Source organism: Syngnathus typhle, linkage group LG19 (assembly GCF_033458585.1).
Source record: "Syngnathus typhle isolate RoL2023-S1 ecotype Sweden linkage group LG19, RoL_Styp_1.0, whole genome shotgun sequence".
Taxonomy (NCBI): Eukaryota; Metazoa; Chordata; class Actinopteri; order Syngnathiformes; family Syngnathidae; genus Syngnathus; species Syngnathus typhle.
Genome location: NC_083756.1, coordinates 4,318,255 through 4,334,825, shown reverse-complemented (window position 1 = coordinate 4,334,825; position 16,571 = coordinate 4,318,255). Strand labels below are relative to the sequence as shown.

The 16,571-nt window shown below is 44.4% G+C and overlaps 1 protein-coding gene across 1 annotated transcript in view; it reads right to left on the bottom strand.

Moving 5' to 3' along the window:
• LOC133143960 (cadherin-12-like) overlaps positions 1–4,458 on the bottom strand; it is a 37,460-nt gene extending 33,002 nt beyond the window's left edge. The window contains exon 1 of the mRNA XM_061266258.1: positions 4,047–4,458. Coding sequence (XP_061122242.1) covers positions 4,047–4,304 — 258 coding nt within the window. The 5' untranslated portion in view covers positions 4,305–4,458. The remainder of the gene's footprint in view (positions 1–4,046) is intronic.
• Between the last annotated feature and the right edge of the window lie 12,113 nt (positions 4,459–16,571).

Here is a 16,571-nt window from a genome sequence, read left to right as displayed (position 1 = left end):
CGTCTGTTTCCGATTAATTACTTACCGTCTTACTTAAGGGCTTTGCGGAATGCAGCTTCTGCCATCCGCCCACTGTAAACACAGTTCAGCTTCAGCTCTTGGAGCGTTTTACAACAAAATTGCAAAGCACATTTAATGGGGCATGGTGGAAAAGGTGCTCCACATCCTCCCTTATGACTCCACTGAGGAAGTTTAGATTCGGAATAAATCTCAGGCGAGGCGGGAATGGTCATTCCTTGGCCAGCGGAAAAGGATGCAGCGCTGCCCTTTTGTTGTAAGTCTTTGATTGACTTTTATGTAAATGGATGACCTTCTGTCTTCCAGCGTCAGAAGCGTTGCCGCGTCACACCGCAGTGAACGTTTTGGACATTTACAAGGGCATTCGTGCAGAAATTTCAGAATACCATATTTTACGGACTATAAGGTGCACCGAAAAACCTAAAATTTTCTCAAAAGCTGACAGTGCGCCTTATAGTCAGGCGTGCCTTATACTATATGGACCAAATTGTGGAAGCATTGTGTCATAAAATCAATCAAAAGTGGCCCGCTGAAGACTATGAATCATGAATCAAAAAGACTATGGATCATTATTTGGTGATTATAAAGTAATTTGTTGCGTCTGAAGTTGAAATAAAAAAGATAAAATGGAGAATGATTTGATTAGTCCGGAAAATACGATAATTCAAAATTGTATCCAAAGTCCTGAAATTAGGATGTACCTTTGTTCTTTTACATTCCCTGCTGAGGTTATTTTTAACCCAACTCCATCTCAATTTTTCAATGTAAACACATCCCTGCCTCTCTTTTTCTAGGTCTCCTCCTTGCTGTGCACAGCTGCTATTCCAGATGTTCCTGGTCACTTATCCCCAAAAGGTCACATCCACAGGTGCTCTTCAGAAATCCACATCTACACGGAAAAAGCTTCAAGTTTTGTTTAATATTTCCTCGATATTTTAACTATTAGAGCGTGACTAACCCCAAATGAATCAAATGAATGTTACAATACAAGCCGACATGACTCCCATTCCAATCAATCAGGAGAAAATGCGAGGGACTAATGGCTGCGCCCACTCAGCCGAAGCGCTCGGACCGCTAACGGGTGACGTTAGCTCGCACATCAACGGCGTTGCGCGTGAGCTAATTGGCAGATTAACCCCCCTGACGTCCTCACCGCTTGAACCGCTAATGTGCAATGATGTGGAGGACGTGCACCCCAGGATGTGCACAAATTGATTCATCTTGAAAAAAAAAAAGAGGGTCTTGTTGCAGAACATTTTTGTCCTCGATTCCTCGATTATCTTTTCGCATTTGTATTTTCTTATTATTATGCACGTGTATCGTGCATGATAAATGAAAACAATTCCTATGTGTCTTTGTGTCATAATACCCCAGGAACTTTCTGCGATTGCAGTTTGGGTTACATTTAAACCAAGGATTATCAACCGGTGGCCCTCTAGCGGTTTGTGGTGGTATTGCAGGTGGTCCGCAAAATTAGACGTGGAAAATAATTGTAACATTTTTAAAAATAAAATGTATTTATTATTTAGACTTGATTTACTTTCGAGCTATTTTTTGTGAATCATTTATCAAATTATGTCAAATGTATCTGAGATTCCCAAAATAGATAAACAGATGCAAATAAATAGCCTGTCTATCCTCCTTTGGTGCAAAATAAAATAATAGTCTGCCAAAGCAGTGGTCCCCGAGTTACTTCTTGGTTATAATGGTGGTCCCTTCAACAAAACCAGTTGAAAACCGCTGATTTCAACAATTAGTAGGCAATTTAAAAAAAAATTAGGGGCAAACTCTAACTACTCACATTCCTTCCCTTTTTGAAGCAGAGTTTATCGTAATTTTTGGACTATAAGCCGCACCGGACTATAAACAGCACCAGCTAAAACTTGTGATTCAGGGTTCAAAATTTGCAAAAAAAAGTCGCGGCTTATAGTCCGAAAATTACGGTAGTCCCTTTCCATGCACAAACTCAATTTTTCATAACTTTTCCCAAGACTTAACATGGTGGCAAAGCCTCTCTGGATGCGGTGAGATGAGGCCACATGTAAAACATGCATGATGACTTTAATAAGACAGTGTGTGTTGCCAGTAAAGACGACACCGGCGGCAGCGGACCTTTATTTGCACCTTGGTGAGCGGCGAGGACAATTAGCAGCATCTGCGGCTTGTTTGCCTTCCCGTTTAGTGGCGGCTGTTCTCGTTGCAAACATATTAGTAATTATTAATGTGCTAAATTAAGATGAAAACGGCACTTGGCTTGTTGCCACTTGAGTGTAAATACATTCACGAGGAGAGCGGCGGTTTTCCTCACGCTCGTCCATTCAAAGGCGAACAGCATTTGGCGGTTTCTCTTATTATCCGTACACTCCACACAGGGGGCAAAGGGCACGGAAGTATCCGCTGGTAGCATCGCGTCGACACAATGTTCCTCAATCCTACCAGGTAATCTGCCACTTTGATGCCCCTGTGAAAATTGCGACGTTTTCCCACCTCAAAGGTTTCTGAGCAGGTTTGAAAGAGTTTCCTGTTCTGGCGAAATAGTGGTCAACACAAAAGATAATGGCGTCATCTTTTCACAGTTCTACCTGGAGACGATTGAGAAACTGCACTACTCAAAAGAGCCTTTTACAGTTTAAGTTCTACCTCAAGTAAATCAATATTTACAATGTTCGGTTGGCTCTGCTCGCATGCCTGTGTGTGTGTGTGTGTTTGCACGCGCACTGACCAAGCAGAAAATAATGTCAGCGGGGAACAAAATGGAATTTAACTCGGCCGCACGTCCACTCCGCGACGCAAATCGTTGACTTTTATGGAGCAACCCAAAGGGTACGTAAACTGTAAATTAATACAAGACGACTGAGGAGACTGCGACTGCTGCTGAAGCGCGTGCCAGGTGCTCAGCGGGCTGACATGGTAAATATCCCTCACATATACACACACACACAGCTGGAGATGCTATACTTATGCATCTTAATGGCTGACGAGCTAAAAACAAAGCAGTGCAATAACAACGGCAGCAGAAGATGGAGACCAGATCAGTGCATCCCATTAAACATGCATCATGGCCATGCTTCAACATAAAGGCACACCCGGATTCCACAAAACATAGTAATTCCAGAGTTGGATCAGGATTCCGTCATTGTCAAGTCACTGCGAATCGGTTGTGTAGCAAACGCGGCCGCAGAGGTCAATTTCCATCGTTGATGCGAAAATCTATAAATGCTAAATGCTAATCAAACAACAGCAGGGAAAGACGACGAGCCCCCGCGACACCATTACTGTGGTTTAAGTACGTAATCGTTAGAAAGCTCATTGGCGAGGGAAAATGTGCTGCTTTGTCTCCATCAAATTAGCAGGCAGCTAGAAATGATGATGCCAATTAGCTTGCTAATTGTTTCTTCGTTTGCTCCTTCTTTCCCAAACACACACAAACACACACAAAGGAACACTTTCGAGTTTGTTGAGTGGATATCGCACTTTTCAGCCTGAACTCAGAATACCTTCTAATAGCTACTTTAATGCTGGCGGCTCAGCCGGTGGTCCACTTGGGTTCATTTATGTTCTTTTGAAAGTAGTTCTGTGATTTTTTCTGCCCTTTCAAGTAAAGTTGATAACTGTATCTAAGATGGTGTCACCGTCACCCTGCCCTCACCCTTGTCGGGTTTCATCTCTGCGGCTTTTATCCTTCTAGCTTGCGCTACCATCAACGTCGTTAAGGCCCACTCTCGTCTCAGCTTGCTTTTCATAGAGCAGACGGTGATCGTCAAGCAAAAGTGAAGTCCGCGTGAGTGCCTTATGACGGTTCGCCATTAGTGATCTACTTTTATGCTTGATGGGATCAAGGTTAGGGTATCTCAAGTTCTGCAACACCAGTTTGAAAGAGGACTGGATGTACTGAATTGTGAGGTAACTGAGCGATTTTAAGACCAATCAGTCGGATCAATAAATCCTGATCCGTTTTGGGTGTGACATGATAGCCACAAATTAAACAACATGGCAAAATATTCCAAATGTTTTGGTTTTAAACTTACCTTGCCCACGTACTGCGGGTCAGAGCCCATGTACTCCTCCAGCACAAAGAACTGGTTCCACACCCAGCCCCTCTTAACTCGTTGGAACCCTGCCGGGCCGTTCCTGACGGAGCCCAGCGAGCTCCTGGTGCGCACCCTCCCCGCCATCCTGCCGGGTCTCGATGGCGAGGAGGGCGGCCCTATGGTGGGTGGCGGCGAGGCCGAGCCTTCCTGAAGGTGATACCAAAGGAACAGCAGCAGGCAGTTCCTTGCTAGCATTGGCGGTCTTTGAGGGTCAGCTCTCAAAGTTGAAGTGGCACGGAGGCGAGAGCTGAGCCACGGTGAAAACACTTTGGCGAGGACAGAGTTGGGACGGCGGTAGCCAACGGGCGGAGCCAGGAAGGGCGCTCAGGAATCGGCGCTCTTCAGAACGTCATCACCTGAAAAGCAGAAGTTAGATGTCATTCAATCTCATGCAGACATGGTAAGCAGAGCTGTATGTAGTTTGTGACCCTAGAAAAACCTCTGCGGTTATGCTTCATGAGCATGTCGTGGTCTTATGAAATCATCTGGTTTTGTTGTTGTTCGTCTCCTAATCAGGAGTACAAGAGGGCGAGCCAGTAATTTCATGAGCGGAGCCCTCGTTGACTTGATTGTCTTTGATTAATTATGCCGACCGCAACATCGACTTCGGCAGCAGGATTTTTAGCTTAGCTCACCCACTCGCCCCCACCGATTCATCTTCACACTGCATTATCGAAAAAGTCAAGAATGAGCACCAGAAGTTTTACCGACGAGGTCTTGCTCGACTCGGGTCAGACGAGGCTCTCCCGCAGGTCCTTCCTCATTTTGTTCAGCCATAATTTAAAATGACTGTTCCGGCAACCCCTGCAAAACGCGAGCGCCCCGTGAGAGCTCGGTGCTTATTTGATGGGCTAAGTTCATTAGCATGTGTCGGGGTGGCGGTCGAGCGCTCTGACCCGTCGCTGACGACGTATCATCGTTGTCGGTCTCGCACGTCGCTTTCAATTCATGGTGGATAACGTGGATCGTTGGGAAACGCCGCAGAACTTTGCATTTCATTCTGCTCGCCAAGAACGTGACATTTATTCAAACCTCACTGTTCACAGAATTTAAAAGGTCATTTAAAATGTATAGTTGATAAAGCTTGTGACTACATTCAATATTGCGTTTCTCGATGTTTTTCTTGTCGTGTTTTAAATCTCGCCTTTTCTAAAAACGCTTCAAACAATGCGGCACGACAAGAGAGCAAAAGATGCAGTGGGTGCAGCACCGAAGCCTAAGAAGACTTTAATATCAGTGAGGCCTTGAGGGGAAAGAGTGGGAGGGAAGCAGCAAGGTAGAAGCGAGCTAATGAAAAGCAGCGACGTTAGCACAACATCTTGGCTTCGACTGACGGCCGACGTGTCGTAGCGTTAGCGATTCGTGCGTGTTGCCCGGCGGGTGGTGGAAAGCAATACAAACATGAATTTCATAACATGAGTCATCTTGATGTTGTGGGAAGATGCCAGACTCAACTATCCTTCTGAGCCTCATCTATCCACCAGACTGAGTTTGTGTCTTCTGATCTGCTGCCTTGTCATCTCATTTCTAGTTCACCAGTGTTTGACGGGTTTGTGCTTCCATGGCACCTTGATTCAGGATCATAAAAGAAAGAGCCATCATCATCCAAGTCTTAGACGATTATTTCAAGTCATGTCTGAGGATACTCCTCAGAATAAATGGAAACAGTCCAGCTTAGTCAAGCGGAGGCCAGAACTTTGAAAGACCTGGAACGTCCTCATCTTTTCATAAGGTTCATTATGAGAGTGAGCCAACACACACACTCCAATGGACACATGGCAGCCGGCGTCTCCTGCCAAGAGTGTTTATGCTAGGAGGACGCCGCTGCGGTCACGACATGCTAACACAATCATGAAAGTTTAAATCTGACTCTCAACATCCAATTATCCGTTACTTTGCGCTTACGCCGTTCAGGGTCACGGGTGAGTTGGCAAAAGAAGCCGGGTGCGATCCCGAATAACAGATTTGAGACCAGTTCGGCTGGACTAGGCTAAAGCTAGCGCTTCGGATAAGTGTGATAGAAAATGGATAGATGGGTTTGCTGTGGCAACCAGGGAAACACACTGAGCTTTCAACACTTCAGTAGCAATCTTGCTAATTGGCAGATAGAATATGTTCTTTTGAAAAGATGGAGTTATTATCACATTGTGTTCCTGTCTCAACACGATTGTGTCAACAATTCAGTGTAAGGGCAACAAAAATAGATCATTTCAATCCTCAAGAACATGGAAAAATCTGAAGGGGAATTCATAACATGTTTCTGGAAAATGTATTTTTCCTTATGCCACTTAAATACGGCAGCGGTACATTTATCCGATCTTCACTCTCTCGGCATATTGAATGGATCGCAACTGCACTGCTCTCCACTTCTTTAAAGTCGTGCATGCTGTGTGAATATCTTTGATTTGCATCATGCATGCTCTCATACACGAGAAGGGTTACATACACAGCAGCAGCAGTAGCAGCGTGTGGTTGTGACCCTCGCGGAGACATCGATGTAATGGACTGATAATGGGTGAAGGTGCCGGCCGGCTCACGCTGTTCTCCACCGATCCTGCCCGAGTGAATGTGCATTCAATAAAAGCTTGCCAGCTTGACTCGCCAACCCCTGAGGCGGCAGGGACCCCGCCGCTCGGGTTTGAGCAAAGGAAAGATACCCGTGGCTGGAATTTGCTTGCTGCGTGTCATTAAAGTGACGGAAAGGATGGTGAGCGCTTGTAACTTGGCAGATAGCGGCTGACATTTGCAACAATGGCAAATGCAAAGTTTAAAGCCACAAAAATAGTCTCGGTGTAAAAGTCAAATGGCATCGGCGCAGTTTTATTTTTTGTATTTGCCGCGACAGGCAAACCTGAGGTGAGTTCATGATGAAACGTTTGAGAACCGTCGTCAACTTCCTGTGCTGTAGTTAGCGTACTCGATCAATTCGACAGCGTGACCTTGAAAACATTTATTAGCAAACTGTTGATGTTGCATCGTCCCTTTAATCACATCAACCGTTACGACTGTTGTCATCCTCTCATTAGCTCCATTGAATAATAACACACACACTCGCACACACACGCAGAAGATGGCGACTATTATGACCGCCATTACCGCCGCATCGCTGCTTCCACGTTTTCTCTTAATTAGACGTTGCTAAATGTTAGCAGATAAAACGTTGGTGAGAGAGTCAGTCGGCGCCTGGATTTACAGCCCGGTTGAGCAGATGGCGATAAATTAGAGATGGAGGGGGGTGCTCGGGTCCAAATGATACATCCCAAATCTCGTTTCGCGGCGGAAGAAAATCAAGCCGGCGCGGTGACGAGGCGTCACAATTCATTTCAATCAGACGTCGACGAGCTACAATGACTTGGTTTCCCTTCTACGTGCGTAAATTAAAACCTTGTAAATAATTAAACACGCACTCTAACTTTCACTCATAAAAAAAATCCAGAAATTTGGAAATCACCAATATCTTTTCTTAGGAGAGGTTAGTCAACGCACGTGTTGCTCTCATCCCGTTTCACTCCAGAGTGTTTAATTCTGCATTTTTCTTCCCAATACAAGCACATTAGCTTGTCTCGGGCACAAGATTCATCACTGTGCTTTTTCTATTACCGCCCTCATCTAAATGCAAATGGCAAGTGTCCCTTTTCTCCAGCAGGAGAAAGCTCCCGGCACCACGCAGGAACGGTTGCGCAATTGAGACGTGTTCCTCGGCCTCTCTCGTTTTCCCCCTCTCTTTCGGATATGCGAGCCAAAGAATGCGCGTCGTGTTGTCTTAGCGGTGAGAGAAAGGATGCGTTGATTAAACATGAGTGCAAGACGACTTCTTTGCACTGGAGCTTGTAGAGATACTCCGCAAAGACAAAGTTTACTAGTTTTTCATTCTGCAAAGAAGAAAAACAACAATGGCAAGGAAATTAAGTCTACTCTATGATTTGCGCATAGGCAGAAAAAAAAAGTTGTTGTCCTGTTGGAAGCTGTTTCAGCATAAATCCATGGTGCCATCAAAAAATAAAAAAACTAAGTGTATGTTATTCATCAAAATGTTTAAAAATGAACCTGAGACAAAAATCAAGGACCATCCATCTGCCTCAAATCTGTCAAATGGCCTAGGCGACAAATTTTGCGACAATAATAATGTAAAAAAAAATAAAAATACCGTATTTTCCGCACTATAAGGCCCACCTAAAAACCTCAAATTTTGTCAAAAGTGCGCCTTATAATCAGGTGCGCCTTATATAAGGACCAATACTGAGCCACTACAGCAGGCGTGTCCAAAGTCCGGCCCGCGGGCCAAATGTATAGTTCTTATATATACAAAGTTTTAAAATGGGCCATTCATTGAAGGTGCACCTTATAATCCGGTGCGCCTTATATACGGACAAAGTTTTAAAATGGGCCACTCATTGAAGGTGCGCCTTATAGTGCGGAACATACGGTACTTTTCCTCTTCTCAACAGACTTATTTTTTTAGTCATTATTTCATCGCCAAGTGTTTTGGTCACGGTCGAGACAGCGCGCCGTTTTTTATTGCCGCCAAGCGTCTTCCGTTGGCTTTGCTTAGCAGCCTTTTTCATCTCCTCTGCGCATCAGCGCCGCCTCAAGTAGCCGATAAGAGACTGACAACCGGTGCTAGTTTTTTTTCCCCCCATTTTTTTTCTCGCATTTTCACCACTGGAGGCTAATTAAATATATTTCCCGCAACATAAAGGAAGATTTAATGGCGCAATTATGGCTTGAGGAGGTGTCGGGCCTACGTAGATCTCAAGCGCACATCAGGTGGCTGTGTAATACGCCAAATATTCACGTTTCAGAATGATTTTACCATATCGTGTGTGCATTGTTGATAGTGATGATGCTGGAGAGCTGCTCGCTGTGGTCCAATAAGCATTGAGAATTAATCATGTGAATCAGTGCCTTGCCCAGAGCTCTGCTTAATTATTTAAAGCCTCAAATGGCTTCAGTAGTGGACATGAAAAGGAGAATATTCAAGCGCTTTCACAATCACAAATTCACTCGTATTCCATTTTTGATAAGTAGAATAAATGTGCAGCCCTTATTTATTTATTCTTTTGGAATAATCATCATTCCTGGAGAGCAAAGCTTGAAATGATGAAGAATGGACTCGTTTCATGAATTTGTTTGGCTTCTTCACAAGTGGGTCACAATAGGAGCTGTTCTATGACAATTGGAAGTTTGGAATGGAATCCAACAGCCATGACGTGGCGTCACATGCGCCCCGTTTATCGCTCACAGTTATTGTGTTTTGATCGCATCCGCCGAAGCGCCGAGGGAGTCGCGAGCCGGCGACGTCGTTAAGGGCTCAACCGGGCCACGATAATTCCGTTTCCCGCCGAGTGATTGAGCGATGTTGTACGCTCTTAAATTCTCATCGATTTCACATTAAGTGCACAGGCTGCACCGTGAATAGTTCCTTCGAGTCAATGTATACGCGCAATTCTTACAGAACGCCATTGCAAAAAAAGTCAGCCAGCAAAAGCACCAAGCCTAAATTTAACCCCTAGAGCAACCCCGATCCTAAAACTAAAAACCCAAAGCATAAATCAAACAGATAGATAAACAAATGTGCAAAGTCACAGGGCAGCTGCAATTCTCAAAGTGCAAATGAGAAAAGTGTATTCATCGGCCTTAGAAACATTTGAAGCTTCCTGACCAAGCGCTTTAGAAATCACTTCATTAAACAGCTTTTGCAGCGTCAGTGAGGAAAAAAAAAAAAAAAAAAATGCAATCCGTAGAAAAAAGAAAGGAAAGGAGGTTCGTATGGGGTGAATGCACCTGGCACCGTTCTCCCGCTGCTTTAAATATTATATTTTGCAGTTAGTTTTTTGAGGGGGGGTGCACATTATTGCACGTGGGGGAGTCCAAAAGATTCTGCAGCTATGTTCACCACATAAGGCTACAGTAATGTCTGCCAGCCACGTGCATTTTAGTGTAATAACACGCTAATAACTGAATACACTCGCCCCGAGGCCGGTCACGCCACGCTCAGCCGCCGCCGCCGCCACGCAACATCTTCTGCGTCTTCTCAGCTGCCTCAAAATTCAACAGCAAGTTGGGATGAGGCAAATGTCGGAATTGGCTTTCCTTGTAAGTTGTCAGATGTTTTCTTATCTGCCGACGCTCCCCACCGAGAGAGCTCGGCCTGACTGCTGCTTTTGCCGACGTGGGGCCGCCCACGCCGCACGTGACTCATTCGGGTTTCCTCCCGACACGCTCTCACATAAACAACAAGCTGCCGTCGTAGTATGGAAGATGATGGCCTAATGTTCGATTGTCGCTTTTACATTTTTATTGTATTTTCTTCCTCCTGCCCTCAACTTTAACCAAATGTGGTCCAACCCGCCAGCAGTTTCCTTTCTGGTCCATTTCATTTAGCATTTTTATACGATTTTTGTTTTTTCAGAAAATTTGGACGACAGTCAGCAGTTTAACAATACAACACAATACTGTATAATCAAATATATATGCATACCATGCCAACAACAACATGCTAACCAATCTGCCACTGTGCCAAATTGATTGGTTATTCATTAAATTGACAGTTGAAAATTTTGTTTTAATGATTGTGTTGTCATCGTTAGCCTGGTTGTATTATATTTACTCATAACTTGCCCCTACATGGCAGTTGACAAACCAATAAGCTTTTATGGATATTTGAACAGTTTTTCTTTTTAAAACAATAACAAGTGTTGAATTTCCATATCGGTGCACTTGGGCCGAATTAATTATCGGCACCTATTGATTAATATTGGAGGATGCCGATGGCGTCACCAAAGGGCAAGCAAGCAGGTCGCCGCTTCGCCGTTATTAGCCCGGAAAGGCGGCGTGGCCATCAGTCAGCCGGCTAATATTAAAAGGTACGCTCTTTCGGGCTCCCCGGCGACATAACTGCCCTAATCAAGCAGTTATCGCGCCAGAGGCCAGAGGGAGGCAGAGTAATGAGAAAGCAATATCCAAGATTAAGAATTAGTCTTTTCTGTAATGGCTCTGTCTCGCTGGGTCGATAGTGCGCCGTGCCGCCGCATGCACAAGTGGGGCCCCCGCTCAGGTGGAGGAGCGCTCCGAGCAAAACAACATCATCATCGGCTCGGCATGTCGGCTCGATCAATGAGCGCCTTTCTGCACATTAGCGCTGACTTATTTCCACGCGCACAAAAACACGTATGTCCGCTTCACGGTCATTTAGATTATTTAGAGGGGGTTCATCAATCTACTCGTAATGCCGCCGAGCTGAGCAACCAAAATGGAAATTTTAAAACCTTCCATTAGCTGGTTGGAGGGCGAAAAAAGTATGTCACTTGATTGTGAGTCACTGTTATGTCATACTTATGAAATATTTATTAGCTGGCCGTTTCTAAAAGAACATTGATGGCCACTTCGTATTGATCGTTTCATTTGTTACAGATGTCTTTTCAAGACACGGCCATTCTAGCATCCAGTGGACAATAAGGACAATAAGGAGGTGTAAAAAAAAAAAAAAAAGTAAATAAAATTAGAGAGAAGATGCTGTGAGGCAAATGCGACATGAGGCATCAACAACATGCCTGGATTTCCACCCAGGCGTGTTTAGGATGAAAACTAACATACACGTGATGTAAACATGTCTGACGCCTCTTCCTCTCCGATTAGCAAAGATGATGGGCACGTTAAGCGAGCTCCCGCTTTGCCGCCGACAGACGCCGTCGGCCGTCTCACTTTGCCCGCCGCTAATCAACTTTAATTTAGTGACAGGTGAAAATTAAACACGTCTGCCGCTACTTGCTTATTGTTGTGCTGTCGCTCAGCTTGAGTTATGGAAACAGGGTGGCAACAGAATTTTTTTTTTAATAGTTTTCTGTTGTTACTTGAGATTGCAGATGGAGAATCACATGCCTCTACACAATAATTTGATTATTGAAATAGTTGTCGATTCATTTGATCATTGATTAGCTGTCAAGTAATTGACTAAATTTGACACCGCTACCTCCAATTATATACATAATCTGTATTAGTGATGAAAACTAAGGCCAACTTCATGGTTGTGCGTCATTTCACGAATGAGAAGCTTCTCATTTATCAAAGAGGCAGTGAAATAAAAATAAAAAATCTTCAGAAGAACCAAATTATTTCATTAAATCAAAGAAATCAACAGTGAATTGAATAGTGTAGTGTATCACCAACAACTTTATAATTACAAATAATGTACTGCTGTTCTCACTGCTCCTCTTAACACACACAAATATGATATGGTGTTAAAATGGAGAGGATTCATCCAAAGGTAAAACTGGAGAGTCTGAAGTTGGAGTCTTATCACTCTCACCTCAACAGAAACCTCACCGCACGACTGAGCGCCAACCTATAGCATCCCCACCTTGACGGCCAAATGCCAATTAGCCTTCCGTCTATTCAGTCGGCTCAAACGTCTTGTCAGAAAGCGTGAGGAGGCTGATAAATAACTCCGCACCACCGTAGCGATCAAACGTTTCCTGCAGGAATTCAAAAGAAATTTCACAGCGCTTTCAAATAAAAGGAAACGAGCCGACCTCGGTCATAAGCGTTTTTTTAACGACTGGAGGAACGCTTTGTAGTAGATTAGCGCTTCAATGAGAAATAATTGTCATTTTCCTCTTTAGAAGAATATTTTAGCTAATCACAAACTGCACGCAAGCCATTGCTTGCAAAGCCACAACAACAAAACTGTAGTTTTTAGTGAGCTAAAAGCTAAGCAACAACTCATTGCATAGGATGCGCAAGTGTTAGTCGGCCATTTATGGAAATAACGGTCAACGTCTCTTGAAGTGCTGCAAATGATTAAGACTCAATGAGCCGCCACCATGAGACGTTGTCACGTTCCCGCCGACGCTGATTTCCCCCGAGTGCGTGTTGATTATGAAATTCATACTCATATCCAGATAACGCGGCGTGTCACTTATTTGTGTCCTTTCTTCTCTTTTTGCTATCACACGCCGTTTGCACATCAGGGTGTCCAATGGGGAACAACTACTCAGTTTTTGGTATCAATCGATACTCGTCGCCGATACTTAAGTTGCTTGTCCGTCTAAATAACATGTTTTGAGTTCAGATTCAACTTTCTTAACTATGCCATAACGCCCCAGGCCTTTATAACAAAATAATGAGCTAGAAAATGAATGATTGAAAAAAAAAGAACGAGTACCCCAGAGCTGTTAATGATGATAATAATAATGAAAACAAAGAGGCGAGCGATGTGTTGTTTTCAGCCTGAAGTGAGAGCAGAAGGACAAAGAGACACTCGCCTCAGTCTTCACTCAAGCTTATCTTGCAACAACAAATGCCTCACATAAAATGTCATGGTCGGGGGCTGCGGGGTAGTGGGCTGTCGGAAGGGGGGTACGGGGGCGGCCATCATCTGTTTCTCCTTTTTGCACATAATGTAGACCCTCGCCGGCAGTGTTGACGACAAGAAAAGCAGAGGAAGTGATAAAGCATGGCGTTGCTTCTGTTAAATAGACTAAGAAATCATCTTGACACAAGGCCAAGGCGAGGCGTCTTCCTCAAGGTCAAGTGTACGCTTTCGCCATCAGCGTTGTGATGAATGGGTGGGACCCGTGCGAGACTCGTCCGGGCGCTAATGCATCGTCTTTACCGCTTTGCTTGCTGAGATTATGAAGGGTTTGGTGCCCGCGGCAAAAAAAACAAAGAAAATCCAACAGGTGGGGGAAAAGTCAGCTTGAAAATAACTTGGAGTTCAAATGAAAGTCGACTGTTACAATTTAACTGATCGCCACTTTTGTGCCACTTTTGTGCCAAGCGTCAACATAAAAAAATTGGAGGACATGATATCTATTTGCTTTTCTGATTACTCTTAGTGGTTGAATCTCGGCAGATATTTGTGAAGTTCTCACTGTGAGCAAAAAGATTACGGGATTAAAATGACAGCCCTAAAACAAGCTTTTAAATGACTTGAGCAAATAAAAACAGCATTGTTTTCTTCACAGTGTCTGTTTCACTTCCCTCACTGCTCACCCCTCCCTTCTTAATTGGAGGATTTCAAAGAAGCTCCTTGATTAATCACCCAATCAGATTGTGCCCCTTCCAAAAAAAACAACACATCACCGGTGACAGCCATCATTAATTGTTATTGTTCATAATTAATTGCGTTAAGTTGCTGCAGCAGGGGTGTCAAACTTATTTTTGTCGTGGGCCGCATCATAGTCTGCTTCAAAGGACCATTAAAATAGTCAATAGACTAGTTTTCAAAACAGAGACTAAATATAACCTGTTCAAATATTGAAAAATGAAATCAAATATTTGAAAATAAAAAATATTTAAAAAAAAAAATCACTGCTAATAAAAAATGGCTAACAATATCTCTATTTTTAAAAGGGAAAACAATTAGAAATTCTGGAATTGAATTTGATGCGCAATTTGTCTTCGCGGGCCACCTAAAATTATGTGGCGGGCCGTATCTGGCCCCCGGGCCTTGACTTTGAGAGCCATGCTGTAAAGGGACCGTGCACCGCATTGACCCGCAGGTTCCAGTGTACCGCTCGCTCCGCCGCTAATGAAATCTAATGAATGCCCCGTCATCGGAGACGACCAGCTGGCCGCCTGGACTAGAAGTCCTTCACGTGGGTGACAGCAAATCTTTGACACGGAGGGAAGCGGGGGGCCGCAAGTGTTGACTGCAGTGTGGCTGACTCGTTAAAGGAGAAGATGGAGCCTCCTCACAACTTCATTAGTGGCTGAGAAGAAAATCCAGATGAAGAATCTCTTGCGCGGCCTGTGCTGGAGAATTGTAGCAGAATTCTCACAAGGGACGCCGAGCAAAATACTCTCTTTGGGCTTTTATCCCCCAAATAACGACTTTGTTGGGCCTGTTAGAGAAGACGGAAAAAAAAAAATTCTATATAAAGCAAGTCAACAAACGCTGCCTTTGAAGCGTCCGCATTGCCAAAGTCATTTCAAGCCAATAAAAGCTGAATGAATTGGCCAAACGTGTGACGCCTCTTCTGAAAATTGATCTTCAAGCGGCAAACAAGCAGCTCGTCCTCAGCCCGAGTCTTTTGCGGCGTTGGGGAAAAAGGGCGCGTCTCCAGGTAACTGCATCCTTCCCACGTTTCTTTCCAAAGCGCAGCACGGCCGCCGCGGGGGGGCTTCCGCACACCGCCTCGGCGGGATGAGGGGGTTGTGAAAGTAAACCGAGCGGGAATGACAATCCGTCGACTCTAAGCTGCTCCGGTGAAAATGAAACACAAACGTGAATTGGGAGCCAAGCAACAACCTTCAGTCAGGGCCAGTAAAAGGACATCGGATGGCCCCGAGCGGGGACATCTTGTGAGGGTCCTCTTTTCACGTGTGTTGAATTGTGTTTTTAATATCCAAAATAGAAGAAAAATATTTGCTGCACGGTCAGATTTGCCGCATGTTTGGCTCAGCTGGAGATGTCACTGGAAAGCGCTTCACCTTGCAGATAGACAATAACCGACCTCGAGGCACGCTATGAAAGCAATCAAAGGCGTTTGAAGGCGAAGGAGGGAGGGAATGGAACTTGTTGAGGACAAAAGTGAAATAAAGGCCTCCAAGTTGGCACGTTAGCTTCCAGGTAATAACAACAGCAAGGAACTGAAAGGTACTAAAGAACCGATGCCCCGTTGAGCTTTTATTGCAGCACATTGAATTGAATTCCTGCAGAAGTGTTTGCTGAACAACAAAAGCTAATGTTGCTACTGCAGCGACTTGGAAAGTTAGCAAACTTGCGCAAAACAACAAAGCAGCGAGCGCTAGCGCGGTCCAGGTTCTTCGGCGGTATTCGGGGGCAAGATGACTCGCAGAAGCGAAGGCCAAGGAGACCCTCTGTACTATCGATTCCACGTAAGCCTCCCGACGGGGAACGTGGATATTTTTTGAGAGTAAAGAAGCCCCTCGCGATCGATTAAGCGAGGAGGCTTAGCAAAGCGGAGATCACACGAAACTTGCAACCAATGAAGGGTTGGCACAAACTTGCTCATCTTTTCTGTCTTTGACATTTCACTAAAATCTTTCAGAAATTGATTTCAAAGTATGGCCCTGATTCTTTATGATGTAAAATAAAAGTGATTTAAAATGAGACTTAAGTCAAATAATATAGTAGAACTGCTTGATGCATGAAGATATTTTGCATGAAGATGTTTTTTTAAAAAAAAAAAAAAGTGTGTCAAAAATAGAAGAGTTTTATAACCTAGCTTCAAACAGAATTCTCCAAAGTCATTTGAATGTACGTTTTTTTTTTTTTTTGCAACGTCAGATCGGTTTTACGTTTGAAAAATGCTTTGCGCACAGTGGCCTCACTGTGCATCCCCCCCCCCCCCCCCCCCACACACACACACCCAGCAGGTGTTTGCTGCGGAATGCCAGCAAGACTTTCAAGTGACTTGCATCCCATCTCGCAACGAGCGCAACTTGGCATCCATTAGACGGGAACTGGAAGGAGGACGTCAAGATCGAGCTGCAAAG